The sequence below is a fragment of the Diuraphis noxia genome, unplaced genomic scaffold (genome assembly GCF_037042655.1).
Source record: "Diuraphis noxia isolate RWA-SAM2 unplaced genomic scaffold, SU_Dnox_SAM2 contig0001, whole genome shotgun sequence".
Classification (NCBI taxonomy): domain Eukaryota; kingdom Metazoa; phylum Arthropoda; class Insecta; order Hemiptera; family Aphididae; genus Diuraphis; species Diuraphis noxia.
The window spans coordinates 46,612,628-46,632,257 of NW_028301711.1; the positions used below are offsets into that span (position 1 = coordinate 46,612,628).

The 19,630-nt window shown below is 30.6% G+C and overlaps 1 protein-coding gene across 1 annotated transcript; it reads left to right on the plus strand.

The window, feature by feature from the left end:
* The first annotated feature begins 1,897 nt into the window (after window positions 1-1,897).
* On the plus strand, window positions 1,898-3,885 carry LOC149060775 (uncharacterized). The gene is made up of 5 exons (XM_089216852.1): window positions 1,898-2,427; window positions 2,506-2,741; window positions 2,897-3,043; window positions 3,103-3,195; window positions 3,361-3,885. Exons 1-5 carry the CDS (start codon window positions 2,218-2,220, stop codon window positions 3,539-3,541), a joined length of 867 nt encoding a protein of 288 aa, XP_089072978.1. The 5' UTR covers window positions 1,898-2,217; the 3' UTR covers window positions 3,542-3,885.
* The last annotated feature ends 15,745 nt before the right edge of the window (window positions 3,886-19,630 follow it).

Below are 19,630 nucleotides of genomic sequence, written 5' to 3' on the forward strand. Positions count from 1 at the left end.
ACTATATCGAGTTACATGTGTACGAGCGAGACCTATTGTTTTAGGATTTGATGATGGTTAGTATTATTTGGCGGGACATGCGTTGTTATTTATTATTATTATTACTATATATATATGTATTTTTTTTTTTGAAATGCACGCTTCATATTTCTAAAGCAGTGCGATTCTTTGGTGATACTCTAAACCAAAATATTAATAAAACAAAATAATAAGCCTAATCACAAACATAACAGACCAGCTTGCCACGGTAATATTCTAATGAAGAGTAGTTGTAGTGATCGTGACTGATTTTCATAGAACAATAAACTTATTTGTAGGTATATCGTATATAATACTTTACTTTATTTTGAGGTACAAATAAACATTTTTTTTTTTTTTAGGCATTGAAATCACTGAACGACTGAACTATTTATAATTTAAAATTGAATACAACGGTGTATGAGATAATATTTTGATCATCGTATCCGTCAGCCTTTATTTGTATGAGATTAAAACCTGATGATTCTCATCCTTGTGTATATTTATTATTTTTATTTCACTAAAAAGCTTATATAACGCGTATTATTGTACCACATAATATAGGATTCACATGGTATTCGCCATATTCTCATTAAATGTATATTTTTCTATCTAATGCTAATTTTCGAGATAATGAGTACACAGAGCCAATTATTGTTTTTATTTTACTGTGTCTATTAGTTTTATAGGCTATATGCCTATATATACAAAATTCATGTTTTCTCTAACTATTTCATAGAATATATTGTTTTTTTTTTTAAATAATTTATTTACCTTTTAGGATAACAGAAATGTATAATTTAAAAATCAATTTATAATTATAGTATACTATTAAACCAAGTGTTCACATGGTATCAACAAAAGTTTAAATTATAGTTAAATTTTTAAGAAAAACGCTTAAATGATAGCCGATAGGACTTTGTATCTATTTATGTATTTATACAATAAATATATCATATATTAACATGTATTATATGATATTACATACACATTAATAAAGTATAAAAGTGAATGGCGGCAATTGATTGTGTACACAAATACTTGATTGATATGTATTAACACTTGAAAACTGAAAAACTTCAAATGATTTGAATAAGGATAAAATTAAAACAATACAGTCTTATATTTCATTTTATTCATTAGATATTTCTTACAAGGGTATTACTATACCTACACAGATTTATCCAGTAGCGGCTATATCCTTAAAAATATAGGTGCAACGAAATATAAGAAATAACCACCCCCCCCCCCCACGACAAATTTTTAACTATAATATTAACATAGTTACTATTATCCTCTTAAAATATTCCAAAGTGTTGTTCTATAATATAGAATATATATTATTTGCATGCAAAAAATTATATAGACAACCCACCCCACCCACTTATAATTAAAGATGTAGCAAGCGCTACATCTCTATACTCTAGGATAGCCGCCACTGAATTTATCTTTCATTAATCTATATCAAATGAGTCTTGAGGAAAGTGCATATTGTAAAAATGAATAAACTTACATTTATAGTTCCTTAATTAAGTCACATGATTTCATATCTAAGCACGACTATTAGTTTTGAAAAATAAACTCTATCTCAAATTTGTGTGTTGGTTTATGCGTGTCAAGTGATCAAAAATACGAGTTCTCATAAAATAAAAAAAAAATAAGTGCGCCGCGAAGAGTTGCAGGACTATCTATTATTATTGTTCATCATATTGTGCGAATCACGATAATATTTGAATTTTCTTCACAAGCATAATATTTTTATTTAACTATTACCATCAGCCATACTTGGGAAACCCGGCGGCCGGCATAGTGGTCAGATACCATTCGTTGTATTCTGGGGGCCTATTCTCAAAGGCATCGAAAGCAGTGGTCGAATAAAACTGTTCGATTGTGAATATTCGATCATTAATATTTATTCGACACATTATATTCGATCAATCGTATTCTGAAACAACTATCGAATATTGAATGTCGAATATTATTTTATTCGATATACTTTTCGATTATCGAATAAAACCATTGTTTTGTCCATGTAATTTTCAGTTGTTATCACAAATTGATTGCTGATAAAAAATTTAATTTAAAATTTAAAATTTGTTTGACACTGTGACGTGCTTACTAGTTACTTAGTGTTTACTATTACTATTTAGTTTTTTATTTGTCTACTGCAAGTATATTAAGTATAACCATAATATAACTATGAGTACTGAGAAAAAAGTTAAAGGCAAGTCCGTCACTCTGGCGCAGAAGGAATGTCTTGTGGATTTTATGGAGATGCATCGAGAGTTAACAAAAGGGAAGTTTAGCACAAATTTCACCCACAAGAATGCCCAACATCTTTGGCAAAAAATAACGTTAGATTTAAATTCAATGATAGGTGCAATAAAAACTCCAGAAAAATGGAGAAAAGTAACTTTCATTTCAATTGTGACAAATTTTTAGATATACTAATTACTAATACTAAATACTTTTTTTAACATCCATTAGACTTGGACTGATATGAAATGTAATGCCAAGACTAAAAGTGTTGGATTTAAAAAAAGTATTTCTAAAACTGGTGGAGGTAGTTATGAGCAAGAAAACACACTAGCACCGATAGAGGAAAAGATTACTGAAATAATAGGAGAAGTACCCATTTTTGGACAACCACATACAATTGAACCGACTGTTAATTTTGACGGTTATGAATTTTTAGTTGATTCTGAAAATAGCAGTATTTTACAGTAAGAATTAAAAATGATAAATTATTGTTATTAGATTTTTCTTATTGAAAAAATAATATCTCATCAATACATAATGACTTCTTGTTTACAAATACAATATTAATTATAAAATCATAAGATCTAAAAGGTATATATATATTATATATATTGTATAGGCCATTAGTAAAATCTGCTTATGATAATGTACATGGAGAAGAATTATTCACTGATGATTTACCATCACCAATTGAGTCATCATCATCTAAAATACTGGAAAATTTACAGCCATCATTAAATGCGTTTGCATCTAAGCCCATAGAAATGTAATATCTATAAAATTTTTTTAGGTTCAATATTTATTTTTTTAAATCTTTACATTTAGATCCAAAAATATTGTTATTGACAACACTAGCAATTTTATTAATCAAGACAAAATAATTATTGAAGAACCTGTTAAATTATCTGTTAAAAAAAGGTAAGCATACCCCATCTATAAGAAAACTTCCTTGAAAAGTTTATTTATTTCATACAAAATTGTTTTGTTGATATCCATGTTAAATGACTCGAATATTTCTAAATTTGTTGTTAGTTTTGCATACAATTAATTATTTAACTGGTACACAATTCAACTTCTTTCTAGTAAGCTTGATATATTTCAAAAATCTGCTGATGCTTCTATGCAATTGCATTATGCCAGTGAAGAGAGAAATGGAATTCTTAAATCATATTATACAGCAAAGTTAAATCTCTTAGAAAGAATCGTTATAGCAAAAGAAAAGAAAGTTGCTTTAATGGAGGCTAATAGTAAATTTAAAGAATGATTAATATTGAAAAAAAAATGTTATTTGCCATATTATTAATTGTACCTACCTAAGTATTATTTTTATTTTGTTTTTAAAATTTTATATAGCTGGTTATTGCTTATTTATAATTAATATGTTACTTGATTTTTAGTATTTCAGTTAAATATTATAAAATATTATTCCATGTTAGTTTGAATGTAAAAGTAAAAAAGTAATTTGTTACTAACTTTTATAAAAATTAGTTACCTAATACTCAATTATATTTTTAGGATACAAATAAATGAACAAAGATTTAATTTTTTATGTTTATGTTTATTTTTATTTTTATTTTGTGATACAATAAAAAATAATATTTTGTTGAAGTTTGAGTTATTCATTTTTATAATAACAATTAGGTAATTGATAATTGGTAATTGAATAATTCTCTAAATGTAAAAATATGAATCTATCATTAGCTGTTGCATACGTTTTCCTGCCATAAGTTCTGTATTAATATGATTTGTATTTGGATCATTTGGAGCTGCATAATTATTTAAAAGTCCTAAATCATTTTCACAATACTCATCATTATTATCGATTTGAGGTAGATTGTTGATTATGCAAATATTGTGTAATATAGTGCAAGCATTAATTATACTAGAAGCTTTTTCTGGTTTGTAGTGGAGTACTCTATGTTTAAGTAAACATCTAAAAAAATATAATATGTATTAAAAGTTTATAGGTAGGCAGGTAGTTCTAGAGTAAATATAGAGTAATACCTAAATCTCATTTTAAGAACACCATTACACCGTTCTATAATTGATCTCGTTCTACAAAACCAAGTATTATATCTAGCTTCCGGGCTATTTGGTAGATATTCACTTAACGGTGTCAATAGCCACGGTCTCAAACCATATCCAGAGTCCCCTATTTTAAAAAGTAAATCAACAATTACTAATAATTACATTTATAGTACTTATGTAATCAATAATTTAAATTAAATGTACCCAATAAAAAACAAGATGTATGTCCGATGGAATGCAAATGTTTCAACAATCCTAACACAGGACTAAGACGCCAAATATGGCTATCATGAGTACTTCCCGGAAATTTTGCACATACATTTAAGATTTTCAGGTTTGAATCGCAAATCTTATTAAACATAGTATAAATTGTATACTATATAATATTATTTATTCAAACTTATAAGATTAAAAATATTCATTTATTCTTTTTAATTTTGTATGAATAAAATTGAAATGGGTATTTATTAAATTTCAAAATGTATAATATTATATATTTAAAATTACCAGTTGTGTATTAATGCTGTGGTAGCCTTTTCGATTAACGTATACATGTTCAGGATAAACGGGATCATTTAAATTGGGCGGTACAATAGCAATATGAGTTCCATCAATGACACCAATTACTCCTGGTATTCCAAATTTTTCATAGAAACTTAGCAAAAAAAATAAATGTACCTACTTCAGTTAAATATTACACAGTTGAGATTTTAGTGAAATATATTACCCTAAACGAACTTCTTTAAGTTCACTAACAGAACTTGGAAAATGTATATATTTGTTGAGTATTTCTGGAACATTCAAGGCATTAGCTACTTCAGTAATGCATCTACTTACAGAAGCTTGACTCACAGAAGCACCTCTATGTTCCCCAATATCTTGCTGGTAGCTTCCGCTTGCAAAAAATCTTAGTGCTGTCAATATCTAACAATGTAATAATAGTATTGGTATAAAAACAGAAAATACTATGATATACCTATCAAAAATAACAGTGCTTAAAATAGTGTGCAGTAGGCAGTAGCAAAATCTAAGTATAATGATTTTTATTATTTAATAATACCATAAGTTTACTGACTCAAGCTTTTTAGTCTTTAATTTTAAATTTCTTATCATATACCAAGGACTATTAATAAAAATGTTAAGCACTGAACAATACATCTTATTTTTGTGTGTATTATAATTTTCTATGGCTAACCTTTCTTTCGATACTTAGTCCAGCAATTGTATTCGGATTTTTCATAAAAGGAGTCAGAAGATTGGTTAACTCTTGCACTAGAACTTTACTTAATCGATAGGTTCCAATGAATTGTCGGTCAGAGAGTACTTAAAAATTTAAATATGTTTATTATATGATAGCTGATTTTTATAAAGCAATTATATTGATATATGAATAAATACATTTATCAATTTATAATATGTAGGTATTACACTTCAAAATGTATGAAGCGATTTTATAATATTGAATATTTACCGGCTGAATATTTACCGGCAAGTAAAGAATCATATTATTTGATTAATAATTAAAATGATGTATATAATTACCGACGAAAGGATCTTCTTGTATTAAAACTCGCCTTCCTTCATTTTCGAAGTTCATATCGTTAAATATTTCTATATTCATTGCATTTAACTGCATATTATATACTTCAAAATCGTCATCAATTAATGCCATATTGCTTAAATTATCTTGTTTACAGGTATTATTAATACAAAGTTAACGAATATCTTTACAGTTCGTGGAGGTAGATTAAATATAAATAGTATACTAAATTAAAATATACTAATATTAAATGATGACGTGAAAACCGTTGTGTCGAAAACCGTTTTCGTCACCTAATTCACTATCGTAGAAAATTATCGAATAGTAATATCGGATTTGTAGTCGAAAACCGTTTGAGAATAGTGTTTTTTTTTACAATCGAAACCAGAGTTCTTTTCGACCAATTTTTGATCGAAAGCCGGTTTCGATACCTTTGAGAATAGGCCCCCTGAACGTGACGTCATCCGATAACTGAGATTAGTTGAGCGCGTATATACGGCGCGTACCGAGTCGAAAAGCGTACCTACCTATATATATATATAAAATGCGTATACGTATAGTTATCCTTATTCCTTTGCGATGGCGGTAAAACATCTTTAAAACGACATAACAAATGGTTAGCCACCACCGCGCCAAACATGTCGACGAGAAGCGAAACGGAGATTAACGGCGATCGAACAGGCCGATTAAGACAACTTTTGCGCGCGTTTTGCACAACAAGACGCGCGGCCGTGGCATGCGCGCGTTAAGTCTTAATTCGTGAAAGTACGGAAGACAACATCCGCGTAATTAACTGCTCGGACAGATAAGAAACCCTCCTTCAGCGGTGGCGGCGAAGGGGACACAAAGCCTTTGACATTAAGACGAGTAGTATTAGGTAATCCCCAAACGCAACTGATAACGCACGAGGCACGAGTAACGTGGGCTCCTCGAAAATAACAATGGTCAAACCTTATAAGCTTTTAAATTCGGACGACTATTCATTCTGCCACCGCGGCTCATGCAACACACGATTGTTTGTAATATGTGTGTGTGTGTGTGTGTGTGTGTGTGTGTGTGTGTGTGTGTGTGTGTGTGTGTGTGTGTGTGTGTGTGTGTGTGTGTGTGTGTGTGTGTGTGTGTGTGTGTGTGTGTGTGTGTGTGTGTGTGTGTGTGTGTGTGTGTGTGTGTGTGTGTGTGTGTGTGTGTGTGTGTGTGTGTGTGTGTGTGTGTGCGTGCGTGCGTGAGCGCGCACATTGGTAACCCCATCATACAAGAGGTAAACAGTCGACTGATATTATCTGATGGTATAAGGTAAACATTTTTAATCTTGGTCACCTATACTTTGAAGCTCGTAACATTTTATTAAAAACATTTGTTAATACGTAATAAGTATCCTACTTAATTCATTGCTGGTATTTAGCTTTTAAAAAATCGTTTAATTTGACAAAATACTTTCTATATAGTTGAATATTATTTTAGGACATTTTTAGTAGATAGTTTTAAACTAGACTTGATAAGCTACAGCAAACATGAATATATTTTGTATTATAATATTTGTAATACAATTCTGCACCAAATGACACATTGTTTAAATATTTCCCTTTATAAATTATATACCTACTCATATATTATTATTCTAAAATATTCGCGTATTTCAATGTAACTTTCTTCAAACATTAATAATCTACAACAATTTTGAAATTCCTAACAAAAACAAAACGTTTAAATAATTTCTAATATTGTAAAAATCTATTACACAATATAGTTATTAAATTGTAATAGAAATTATGTTTCTGTTTATATTTCCTAATATTTATTATTTACATATCTATATTAATTTTTAAATACTATACTTTAGGGTAATAACTTGTGGTGCTAAGTCTAAATTTAATAATAAAATATATTTTACATTTGGATCAAAACCTAATTGAACTAGGCTAATAATTGCTTTAATTGAAGCCTTAACCAATATAAAAAAAAAACCTTATTTAATTTTTTCAGTTAAAAATTCAGTTTAAGGATCCATACTTCTTAATTTAATCATAAATACTAATATTGAATGATTTTTCCACCCCGTGGGTCAACTTCGTGTTTTCTGATAATTATCATTTATCATTAAGTATACTTATTTACATTTATACATATTACTATTTTAGGAATAAGTTTATACAATACAATAATTAACCGTTCCTGTCCCAAATTTTAAGACTATTAAAAATTATATTATTTTAATATCAATTTACTGCCTTACTGGTGGAAATAAGATTTTAAAATATAAAATGTAAAAATGTTAAAGATGTAACATAAGAAAGGTGGACAAGGGGGGTACGGCTCTTGGTCAATTTATAGGTTGTACGGTCCATTGCTTAAAATGCACACCAAGGATACTTCTTAAGGCCATGTAAAAATTGTTCATTTCAACACGCAGACTCTTTGTAGTTACCATCAAATAATAATAATAATAATAATAAATAATTTATTTAGCATTATTCATATTCACAAAGAAAATTAATTATATATTTTATGATTATACTGTAACGTCCACCACTAAGGATAGATATCCTTGTTTTGATAGACGTGACTACGTGAGTCACTAAGAAATATAGAAAGAGAGGAAAAATAAGTGTATATTATGACATTTATAACAGTAAGAGAAAGAATAAGGTTATAATAAAAATATGATAAATTAACTGATAATAATAAACAATTGATTAATTTCAAACAGAATACGTAAAGTATTTGAAATTTAATATACCTACCTATAATATTGTGTAAATATTAGTACACACATTTAGTGGCGTAGCCAGAAATCTCCCAAGAAAGGGGCCCACCAGATATAACACCAAAAGCATACATTTTAGTATATTATATTTAATATTTAATTAAAAAGTCATAATTTAAGTACGTATATTAAAGAATGTAGGTACTGTCCATTATTTTGACCGGTCTTGTTGTTGCATTCTCCTGGCAGACGTATTTTCCAGACGCTTCCAGAGAAACGGCCTAATCTAGACATGATAATGCATTATCGATTTTATCTTTTGCTATTTATATTTTACTTGAAATCACATAACACAGCGTAATTTACTATTTTTATTTTGGTTTTTTTTCAAATCATTATTTATTTATTATATGTATAGTATAATACGAGTACTGAGTAGTATTGTGTTATACTATTCTATATACTACACGGACCAAGGGGAGGGGGCTGGCTCCTCCCTAAATACGCCACTGCACACATTAATATATAATGTTATAATGTTGGATGAAATTTATACATTTTTTATTTATTTGATGTTTAAAAGTAAAACATATTAAACACAGTATAATATGAACAAGCCAACAAGTTTAACTTTTTTTTTTTTAATTTACAGGTTACTTGTTAACAATCAAACTAAAAATGTAAATATAATTTTTATTATTGTGTTATAATTATGAAACATAATATTTATACATCGATAAATTTTTCACAATCTTTCCATATAGACAAATGTATGAAAAAGCTAGAAGTCCTGAGCCGGGAGCCCTATATGTGTTATAATAATTAATATAAAATGTAATACGTCCTGCACAAGACCAAACCCCCTCCCCTAAATACTCCCCTGGACGGTTACATAATTAATAGTTTTAAAATAATATCTAGTCAAGTTTTCGGTACCTAACGTGATTATTTTAAACAACCTAATGCGAAGTACTTTTCTATACGACTAAACGGGTCGCGCGTGCTCATGATGGATGCGTTTCATTGTCGTCGGCCCTTAGTTTATGCAAACAAAAAAAAATCGTTGGTCTATTTATCATTAACTGGTATTATAATAATATATGTATGACATATTATTGCCGATAATAACCAAATAACCAGAGCGTAATTTCCCATGAAAAGTGCCCAATGGGGGGTAATTATTGTCAATGCAATATTGTTTTTGTCAGTATCTTCGTTAGTCTAGGGGGTGACTATACATTGTTCTAGATCAGTAAAGGGTTAAACGTTTTAATGGATCGCACACGTCCGACTTTGCGCGCATACATTATTTCTGATGCCGAGGGATGATGGGAATCTGCAGTAGGATGCGTTTATTATGAATATCGGATGGGGCTTCACCGGTGTAATAATCAACAGCGCATGAAGTCATGAATCGTTCCCTTTAAATCGGAAGTTTGGCTTTTTTAAAGGGTTTAAATTATTGCTGATAGTTGTTGATAACTCCGCGCGTTAAGTTCAAAAATAATAAAAGCTGCTTTATATTGTTGTTTAGTAATATCGAATTTCGAATAAAAACCTAGTATAATTATAATAATTATCTATAATATTTTATTTTTAATCGATTTAAAATATTAAAAAAATTATAAAATGTCAATATTTTCTTTTTATTACAACTACACCCACTTAATACGTCTTATTAGCAATATAAACGCAGTGGCCATAAAAAATACCTATACGTAGTATAAGCTGCAGTAGCGGAACTGAAGATCGTTTTATTCAGGAGGGGGCGAATTGGTATCATATAGAATCTATATTATAGATTGATAGGTACTAACAAAAACGTAACAGAGTAGGTACACATTTGCAATTTTCATATAAAAAAAAAACTTTTTTTGAATCATTTATAAGTTTGAAATATTGTAGTAATGAGAATGACTTATAAATTTCATATTCATATTATCATACAGCGCTATAATTCAAGTAAAATAAATCCCTAGAGAGGGATTAATTGACATGTCACCCCTCCCTCAAATCTGCCACTGTACATAAGTGAAAATTCTATATTATCCTTTTGTCCTTTGTTTACCTAGTGTAGTACACTTATAATTTAATAATTAAAATATTATAAGAAATGTGTTGAAGGTATTAGGTATAGTATATATTTTAGATTTTTCATTAAAAAAATAGGAACAATTTGTTGTTCTATCAGTGGAAATAAAATTATATGCGTTATGAATATAGTCAATGTATTGTAATATACATTGTAAATAAAACTTCTCGTTTCCGTATTGGCCGTTGTGAAAAATAGAAACATTATCTAAAATCTAATATCAACTGGTGTTAAATAGTTTTTTAATGTTCAATCACAATCGTCAATAGCAATTTGTTTTTTTTCGCCAAACGTACTATGTGTCGTGGGAAAAGATGTCAAGAGTCGATAAGTGCTGTAGCTAAAATAAAATCGGACGAGCACAGCCCGACGCCTGCGGGAGTGATAGGGTGTGTACAATATTGTTATTGTTGATGTGAATGCAGTTTGTAAAACACGCAGTATAAACGGGCTCCGGACAAGACTCTAAATTACTGTCGAAAAACAGTATTGCTCCGTGACGTCACACTAAGTTTTTCAAGAGGCATGAGAAATGACAGCAGGAGGTCCTATACGACTCCTATACACAGAACACATATAACATAATACTAGGGGATTTAGTTGGATATATACGTTGTGGTCTGGGGTTAGGGTAAATGCAAATAAAAACGACACTTATTAAAAATTAGTCATATTTAAAATATGTTTCTAGGATTTATAAAACGATATTTTTTATCACCAACGAGTTAAAAAATTACATGGATAAGAGTTGTGTGTGATACGAAAAAATCTTACCGTAATGGATGAAAATAAAATTTTTGTATTTACAATACAATAGTGGATTTAAGCGAATCTCAAATTAAATGTATAAAAATACAAAATGTTATCATCTCGTTTAGCTTCACTAGTCACTACCATAGATAGTTAGCGCTACTATACCTACTGCTTAATATATTACTTAAGCCATTTGCCATTTTTTAAACTTATGTCATTTAAATTATTTTCACCACAATGTCATGATATATCAAAATGAATGTTATTTGATTGATGTTAATATGTTATGAATTAGAATAAACCGTAACTCATAATATTTAAATACATACCTATTATTGTTATTTATAAATTAAAAGTATAAATATAGAGACAAAAGGTCATTCGTCATTAGAATTGTATATTGCCACACTGTGTGGATTGCGTAAGGTGTTTATAAAATACACTTTTTCTGTGACAAATATTTTCAAGTGTCCTAACAGATAAAACTAGGCCTGTGTTGACCAGTCGGATATATAATACCGATGTGACGAAAATAATATTTAATCCAATGCATTAGTAGCAATATATTTGAATGTATTATATTAGCGTGACATTTTTCAGGGAAAAAGCCATGTCAATACATTTATTTTAAAAATGATAATAAATATGCCTTAAGTCACAGTCGTTGTTTGCAAGTGCACATACCGACATACCATTATGATACCGTCCTGACTGGTCTGGTACTCATAACGCGTATGACCAAAAAACAGTACATAATTGAAAAACCATGTCCGATAAACTCGTATAATAAGTACATTTATTTACTAACCCACGTTAATGTTTTCGAAAGTGTACCGTATACACACTATACTGAATACACCATTCGTGTAAAATGCTATAAGTCGTAGCAACAATCTGCAGGTAGCCGCAGTGGCGCGTGTTACTTAGACCTGAATTTCTGGGGAGGGGGGTAACCTCCCCCTACGTTAGTACCCCACTGGGTACCTAACCTAACCTAACTCGTAATAAACGTGGCCAATATCGGACAACGTAATAGCTAGCTGTGATGTTGTCGGTCGCCGTGTTTGTATATTTTTCTGCCGTCGTCGCGTGTCGGAAGCACGCCACAGTTGATGGAAATAATAATACGACCGTTTACAAGGTCTGAAGTGATTATTCATTTAAGCAAAACAGCCGTTTGACAAAAATGACTAGTAGTGAGTTACAGCAAACAGTACTTGGACAGAGTAAATTAAAACCAATAGACCGCGACTGTGATTTACTTTTACGGGTCCATGGGAACCAGCTGAACTGGCCGATGATTGATGCGCGCGGATAGATCTCTGTTCCCATCTTCCTCTCGCCGTCGCTCACTCGCTCGATGCCGTATAATAACAACAACCACAACAACAATAATAATAATAATTATTGTTATTATTAAAAACATGCTACGTGATACGCACCGCGCGTGTACATCAGTGTACGCGCGACGACCACGACGGCGCGCGGCGTGCTGGTGGTACAGTGTCAGCGGCGGCGGCGGCATCAGCGGTACGGCGCACGCAGTCAATCAAAACACAATGCTCCCGCCCCCGCAATCGGCGCGGCCACCGGTTTAAATAAATGCACACGGCCCAGACGGGTTCGGTGATGTTAAACGGGCAAAGTCTACACCGCCGCCGACCCGGCACGAGCCGGATATACGATTGTGTATACCTGATGAGGAGGAGGAAGAGGACATGTGTGCCACTGCCGCCGCCGCACCGAAACTCATCCATCAGAAACGCGTATACGTATTATACGTACTGGTCCTGCATAATATAATATATACGTATACCTATCCAGCACCCATATGAACACGCGCGCACGCCGCAGATGATACGCAATATTATATTTATTAGATATTTCAGTGTGTGCGGTGCGCATTAAATAGGTATAAAAAAAAAAAAATCGTTAATAACCGTAAAACCACCAAAAGCGTATATACCATACTTATACGTGTCTATAACAATCACATGCGACCACATGTATGGCAAAATATTCGCACGCGTATTTTCCTCGGTTAACGATGTGTTATAATATTATGTGCAGCGTAGATATACCTAACTATTTTAATTTTTAACCTTCGTTCGAAAATTTTCGAGAAAAAAAAAACAAAAACCACCAAATAAAATATCACGTTTTCCCACACTTTTTATTGGAATATAATTATTTAATTGATATTGAGAAAAAAAAAGATAAAAATGGTCGCCACTAGTAAGATACTAATTCGCTCTTAGATATATATATATATATATATTATGTTAAACATAGTTATATAATATCATTTTACGTATTGTACTTGCTAGCCCTCCAACTATAGTAACCTATTCCTTTATGCTTTATAATTTTATATGATTCTCCCGTCAAACGATTTCCTACATAATTCTGGTAAGCATCAAAATAATAGAGCAATAACGATAGATAATATGTAATAAGTAATATCATTAGAAATTTTCTTAGAAGTACCTGTATGTATAATGTATGAACATAATCTAAAACAGTGGTTTTCAACCTTTTTAACAACGTAGCACACTTCTAGAAAATTTTCGCGGCACACCAATTCATATAATACGTGATATAATACCTAGTATATATTTAGATATATAATATTTATACGTATATAGGTACACTATAATACAAAATTAACTCTATTAATAGAATTTTCGCGGCACACCGGTTGAAAACCACTGATCTAAAAGTATGCGTTGTCTAAAATAGGTTAATCCGAAACCGTAAATATCGTAAATCGTTCAATTGAACCGATTCACTTATGGGTCGACGAGTCACGAGTGCATCAATTATATTATATTTATATACCGCTGAGGATACCTAATCAATTATCGCGCAATCCGTGATACCTTAATAATTATTTATGAACGGCATTATGCATATTATACGCGGCATGAAATAAAAATAAACACTTAGCGTAAATAGATAGAAGACTACGCGTGTTTACCATAATTAAAGGATATTATATGATAAACAACTCGACACGACTCTACACTATATACAATTATATTACAGTATTACACTCGAAGCGTGATGGTGTGTGTGTACGCGCCGCCGACGAGAATGATTCCGAAACGCATGCGTCCATTGTTTCCGGCGCGGCGTTGCGCTGTGTTCGGATACGCTCATTTAAATACGCATAATTATCGAGTTAAGTGCGTAGAGCACGTGCCTCGATATCATTTTTTGTTTTTTTTTCTTTCCCCAAACACTACCATACCCTTTTGCCTTTTATCTTGGACACAAGACCATAACAATAACATTTAAAAAAAAATATATACGAAAACATTATGATAAACGGACCAAACATCCTGGTACACAAAATGGTCATTTAGCGGCACTATATGTATAATATATAATATTAAGTGCCGTGTATAAAAGTAGATATAGGTACTTTTGAATTACTCCATTTAAATGCTAGCGGATAGAAAAACGTTTTATTCTCGTACGACACGGAATTCAATTGTGGAAAAATAATAATTATTTTTATGCCTGATGGTTATGATGGGCACGTAGGATATATAAGTTTCAAAAAATCTAAATGTTGCACGGAGTGGTTTTGAATTACAAAATACTATTTTGAATATCTGACGTTTGAATCGGACCAAATATGAAATATCAAAACTAATTTTAAATGGATTATTATAAGATTTAAGACTTGAATATTTTAGTTAGTTTAATCAAAACGTCCGTAGTAGTTAAAAATAAATTTTTTTTAAATATGGTAAAATATGTATAAAAATGTCTAATTTTTACTTACAATAAAATTACCCAAAAATAACTAATATCATACCTAACGGTTTGTTTATTTATATGTTTTGTCTAATATATTATATAATACAATATTTTATAATTAAACGTTGTATATAAATATGAGTGGGTGTTGTGGACGTTATGATCCATCGAGAGGGTATATCGTTTAACCACCATAGCAAAAAATATAATATAACTGTGGCACCACTTAACCTATAGGTATTTTATATACAAAATACAATGTCTTCATATCCTACATAATAGTTTGTTATTACTTGTAAGAAATAATTGCACCAAAAATTAAGACATTTGAATAACTGATTAAAATTTATATAATATAATATTTAATACGCACTTTAAAAGTACACATTTCTACGGCAAAATAATTTTACAACTCCATATAACTGCAATAGTCGCTCCTCGTATCAAAACGATATTATACTGTTGGTTTGTCATGTGCGGTGTTTTTAAGAACTCTATAAATTATAACATGATAATGTGTATGCATTTACACATTTTACGCATTCGACTCTGTAGATCATCGGTCGGCAACTGGCGGACCTGAATCCGGATCGTAGAAGACAGAAAACTGGAACACATCAACTGGATCAACATATTATCTTATATTTTTTTTGTCTTCGTATTAATAATATGAAGATATGACAAACATTTTTTTTCTGGATCTCATTTATTTATTATTTTAATCTTCCAGGCTCCAATAGAAATTACTTGTTGACCCCTGCCGACTGCTTTATATAGATGTACGCGTTATGAGTAAATATAAAAATAATGATTTACGATAAATGTACACGACGTATTATACAGTAGTTTTACAATGTACATTGGTACCTGTTGTCGTCTTCCAGATTAATTGTGTCATAGCTAATAATCTTGTCAACACAAGAAACTGAGCAAACAAACTGCATTGTTTGAACGACTGAGTCTTGCAGGACGACAGAAGAAGCGAATGTGAGTTTTAACACAGCTGACTCGCGTTCCTTTTTTAATGTCTTTTGTTGTGAGGGGAATTTCGTGTGTTCGTATATACATATGTATACATAATACACGCTGATATGTATATACATACAGTGAACACGGTTGTTTGATTTTGTTTGATTGCTTTTGAAAAGAGAACACGCACGCGCGGTTCATGGGAAAAACGTCGTATGCAATTTGCCTTCGCTGTGTTTTGTCAGTGTCCAAATAAACCGGAGATTCCTCGGCTATATTTCGCTCCAATAATCACTAATTAGCCAGTAACGAGGGCCTCTTTGAAGAGTTTACAACAAAACTTTTTACTCTCGACCCCGGCACTTTCATAATACGTATTTTCAACAACCGTTTAATATTATTATTCCAACCCCTGACATTCGTGCGGCGCAGATAAGAAATTCGTATACGCTGCGACCGTCGAGCGGTAGACTGCAATATTATAATATTTGCAGGTATCGAGTATAGACGTATAGTGATTGTGATATGTAGAAAAATAAATATTAATGTTCGATATAAAAGAATAACCAAGTTTGACTATTATATAAGTATCGAGTATTGAGTATAATATTATTATATATGATTTGACAAACGATTGTATTTCCCAATTTTAAAATAATAAACATACAATTATGTGTGCTATATTATATATGAAACGGTGCAAGAGATTTTAATCTTAAAAGGCTAACCCGTCATTAGGGGAAAACAAATAAAATCAAGACTGGTCAAATCATAATGTGTCGCCACTCGCCAATTATGGGTGTCTGATTTCTCATGATGTTATATCTTATAATTGTACATCTTATATTCTTATATGCTTATTATTATTTATTATATCGAACAAACAAAAATTGTTAAATAAATGGGATGGGTTAAATTTAAAAAAATGTATGCATCAAAATGTTTTTTTTAATTGTATTCATTTTTATACATGAATACGTAGTGATAAAATTCCCAGGGTGGGGGGGTTGAATATCCAGAACATCGTCCTGTGTGTATGCATATATACCTATACTTAAACTATTTATAAATATTTCGTATGCTATTCATAAAAATATGAAATGTACATTCAAATTGCAGTTTTGTGATCTTATCCATACAAAATTACAAAAATCCATATAAATGAAATGACAATAAATCTAAATTTTTATAATTACTAAGAATATTATATTGCTTTAAGGAATTAAGTATGATTATGTGTAGGGCATGTATAATGTATAGGTATTATTAAGATGTATTATAAATTAATAATTTTTTTTTAATTTAAATAATTTTAACTTTCAAATCGACAAAAATACATCGTGTCAAATCACTTGCAGTTTAAATACATATTATAAAGACTCAATTTAAAAATAAAAATAATGTTATGTATTAATAGCTCTTTCGTTTGCCAAACAACGTTTAAGATATTTATTATTTTTAATATAATATTCTCTGTACGGTAATCCAATAAAAATTGAACGACCCGGGTAGTTGGTAGTTACACTAAAGTCATAATGCATTGCACTGCTCTTACAAAATGCCACTGCGCGATATTGTTGAATGCTAATAACAATAATAATAGGACCTGCAGCGTTTATCGTCCTGATATTGTTATAAATAGGGGTCAGTATAGAAATTAGGGAACGCAATAATCACCCTGACGGTCAGCTTGTCACTCTGGATTTTGTCCAATAGCCATCTGCCCGACGGTATTAACTTTACTATAACACAATTTAGTCATTTAAAAGGCTAAAAAAACATACACGTCATATAATAATCGGCGAGAAATATCATCGAGCACGTTGCACTTGCATATCCTATTTGAATTACTTTGAACTAATTATATCTTTAACCCCGTGTACATCAAATACGACACCGAGTCACCGGCATAAAGCGATTGAATTGTAAAATGCACAATGTGATATAGATTATAAGTTTAGGGGAGAAAAATAAATTACTTAAGTGTAAACCATAAAATATAAATCATTAATTCAATATTAAAATATATTTCAAACATAAATCTGTGATCATGATGTCAGGATACAGTACCATAGGTGTTTGGAACTATATAGCAGCCTAGTTTTTGTCTCGCCTTGTCGATGGAAAATATTATAAAATTATTATTAAATTTAAAAGTTATAGTATGTATTAGCATTGATTTTATAAATTATAAAATCAATGGTATTAGGTATAATCATAGAATTTTCAGAACGAATCCGGATGAAGCCCATTTTTTCCTAGTGGACGTATGTGACGATGTATGTGAATCTGAGCAAAAGGCGCATTTGGTGGTTTCTGGCGGTGATTTTACGCTGTCGTTGGAATCATGAAATTCGCAACATTTGACGCAGCGTGAGTGGTAACGAGAGTAATTTACGGTATGAAAATATGCTTGACATTGTTTGCATTGAGTAGGAAAGACATTTTTCCGCGGAAGTTCAATTTGTATTCTTGTATGGAGAATCGAATTCAATTTTAGTACGTCGCTGTTGTTATCGACGATACCTATATCGACTCGATAATGGCAGGTTCGTTTTTGTAAAACGATTTATGATTGATATTAGTGACTCTAAAGCCCATTTATAGTCTTTAATATCTTATACATAAAATAGATAATTATTTATAAGTTACGCGGATATACCGTTATTGCCAGTATTGGACATTTTATCCACGCGTGTGTATATTATATAATAAAACCTATTATATTTTTATAATTTTGTATCGTAAATTTGCATTAAATTTCAGTTTAATTCATTATACATTATACCATACTCATCCCTTAAAATGTAGACAGATTAAAAAATTGGAAAAACTCATGAAAAAGTTTTTTATGTATATAATATATAATATAAATAGGTACCTATTTCATTTCTTACGACAATAAGTATAAAGCATTATAAGATCTTATAATATATTAAATATATTAAATTTATTGTATTTTGTGTTGTATTGCTTATAATTGTTTTCAAACGATTAACAGAATATATTATATCTACGATACACATATATGTACGAATTATCCAGATATGAGTATACAATTATTAAATGTTAATTATTATATCTTATGTGACACATATTTTAATATCACTCTAGAATGTTCACGATGTACCTACACCGCAAAGTTAAACACATTTCAAATAAAAACATTATAATATTATACAGTTACTAAATTAAAATGTTTAATCGTGTTCTATGCGATTTCTATAGAAATTATGCCTACTACGCGTCAATCCTTCTGGCACGCCACGATACAATAAAGAATCACGAATAAACGTGATTTGTTATTTGTATCGCATTCATTATTATTGACATAAAATATAATTTTTATTTACACAATTGGCTTTTCGTACAGTTATGTTTTGGTTTCAAACTTTGCTATGTCACCTGTATAATGCACTATAACAAAATAATACACTAAATATCTATAGATAGCCGTAGCCGATTTAGACACGGAGCGTGATCGATGATCGGACCAGTATTA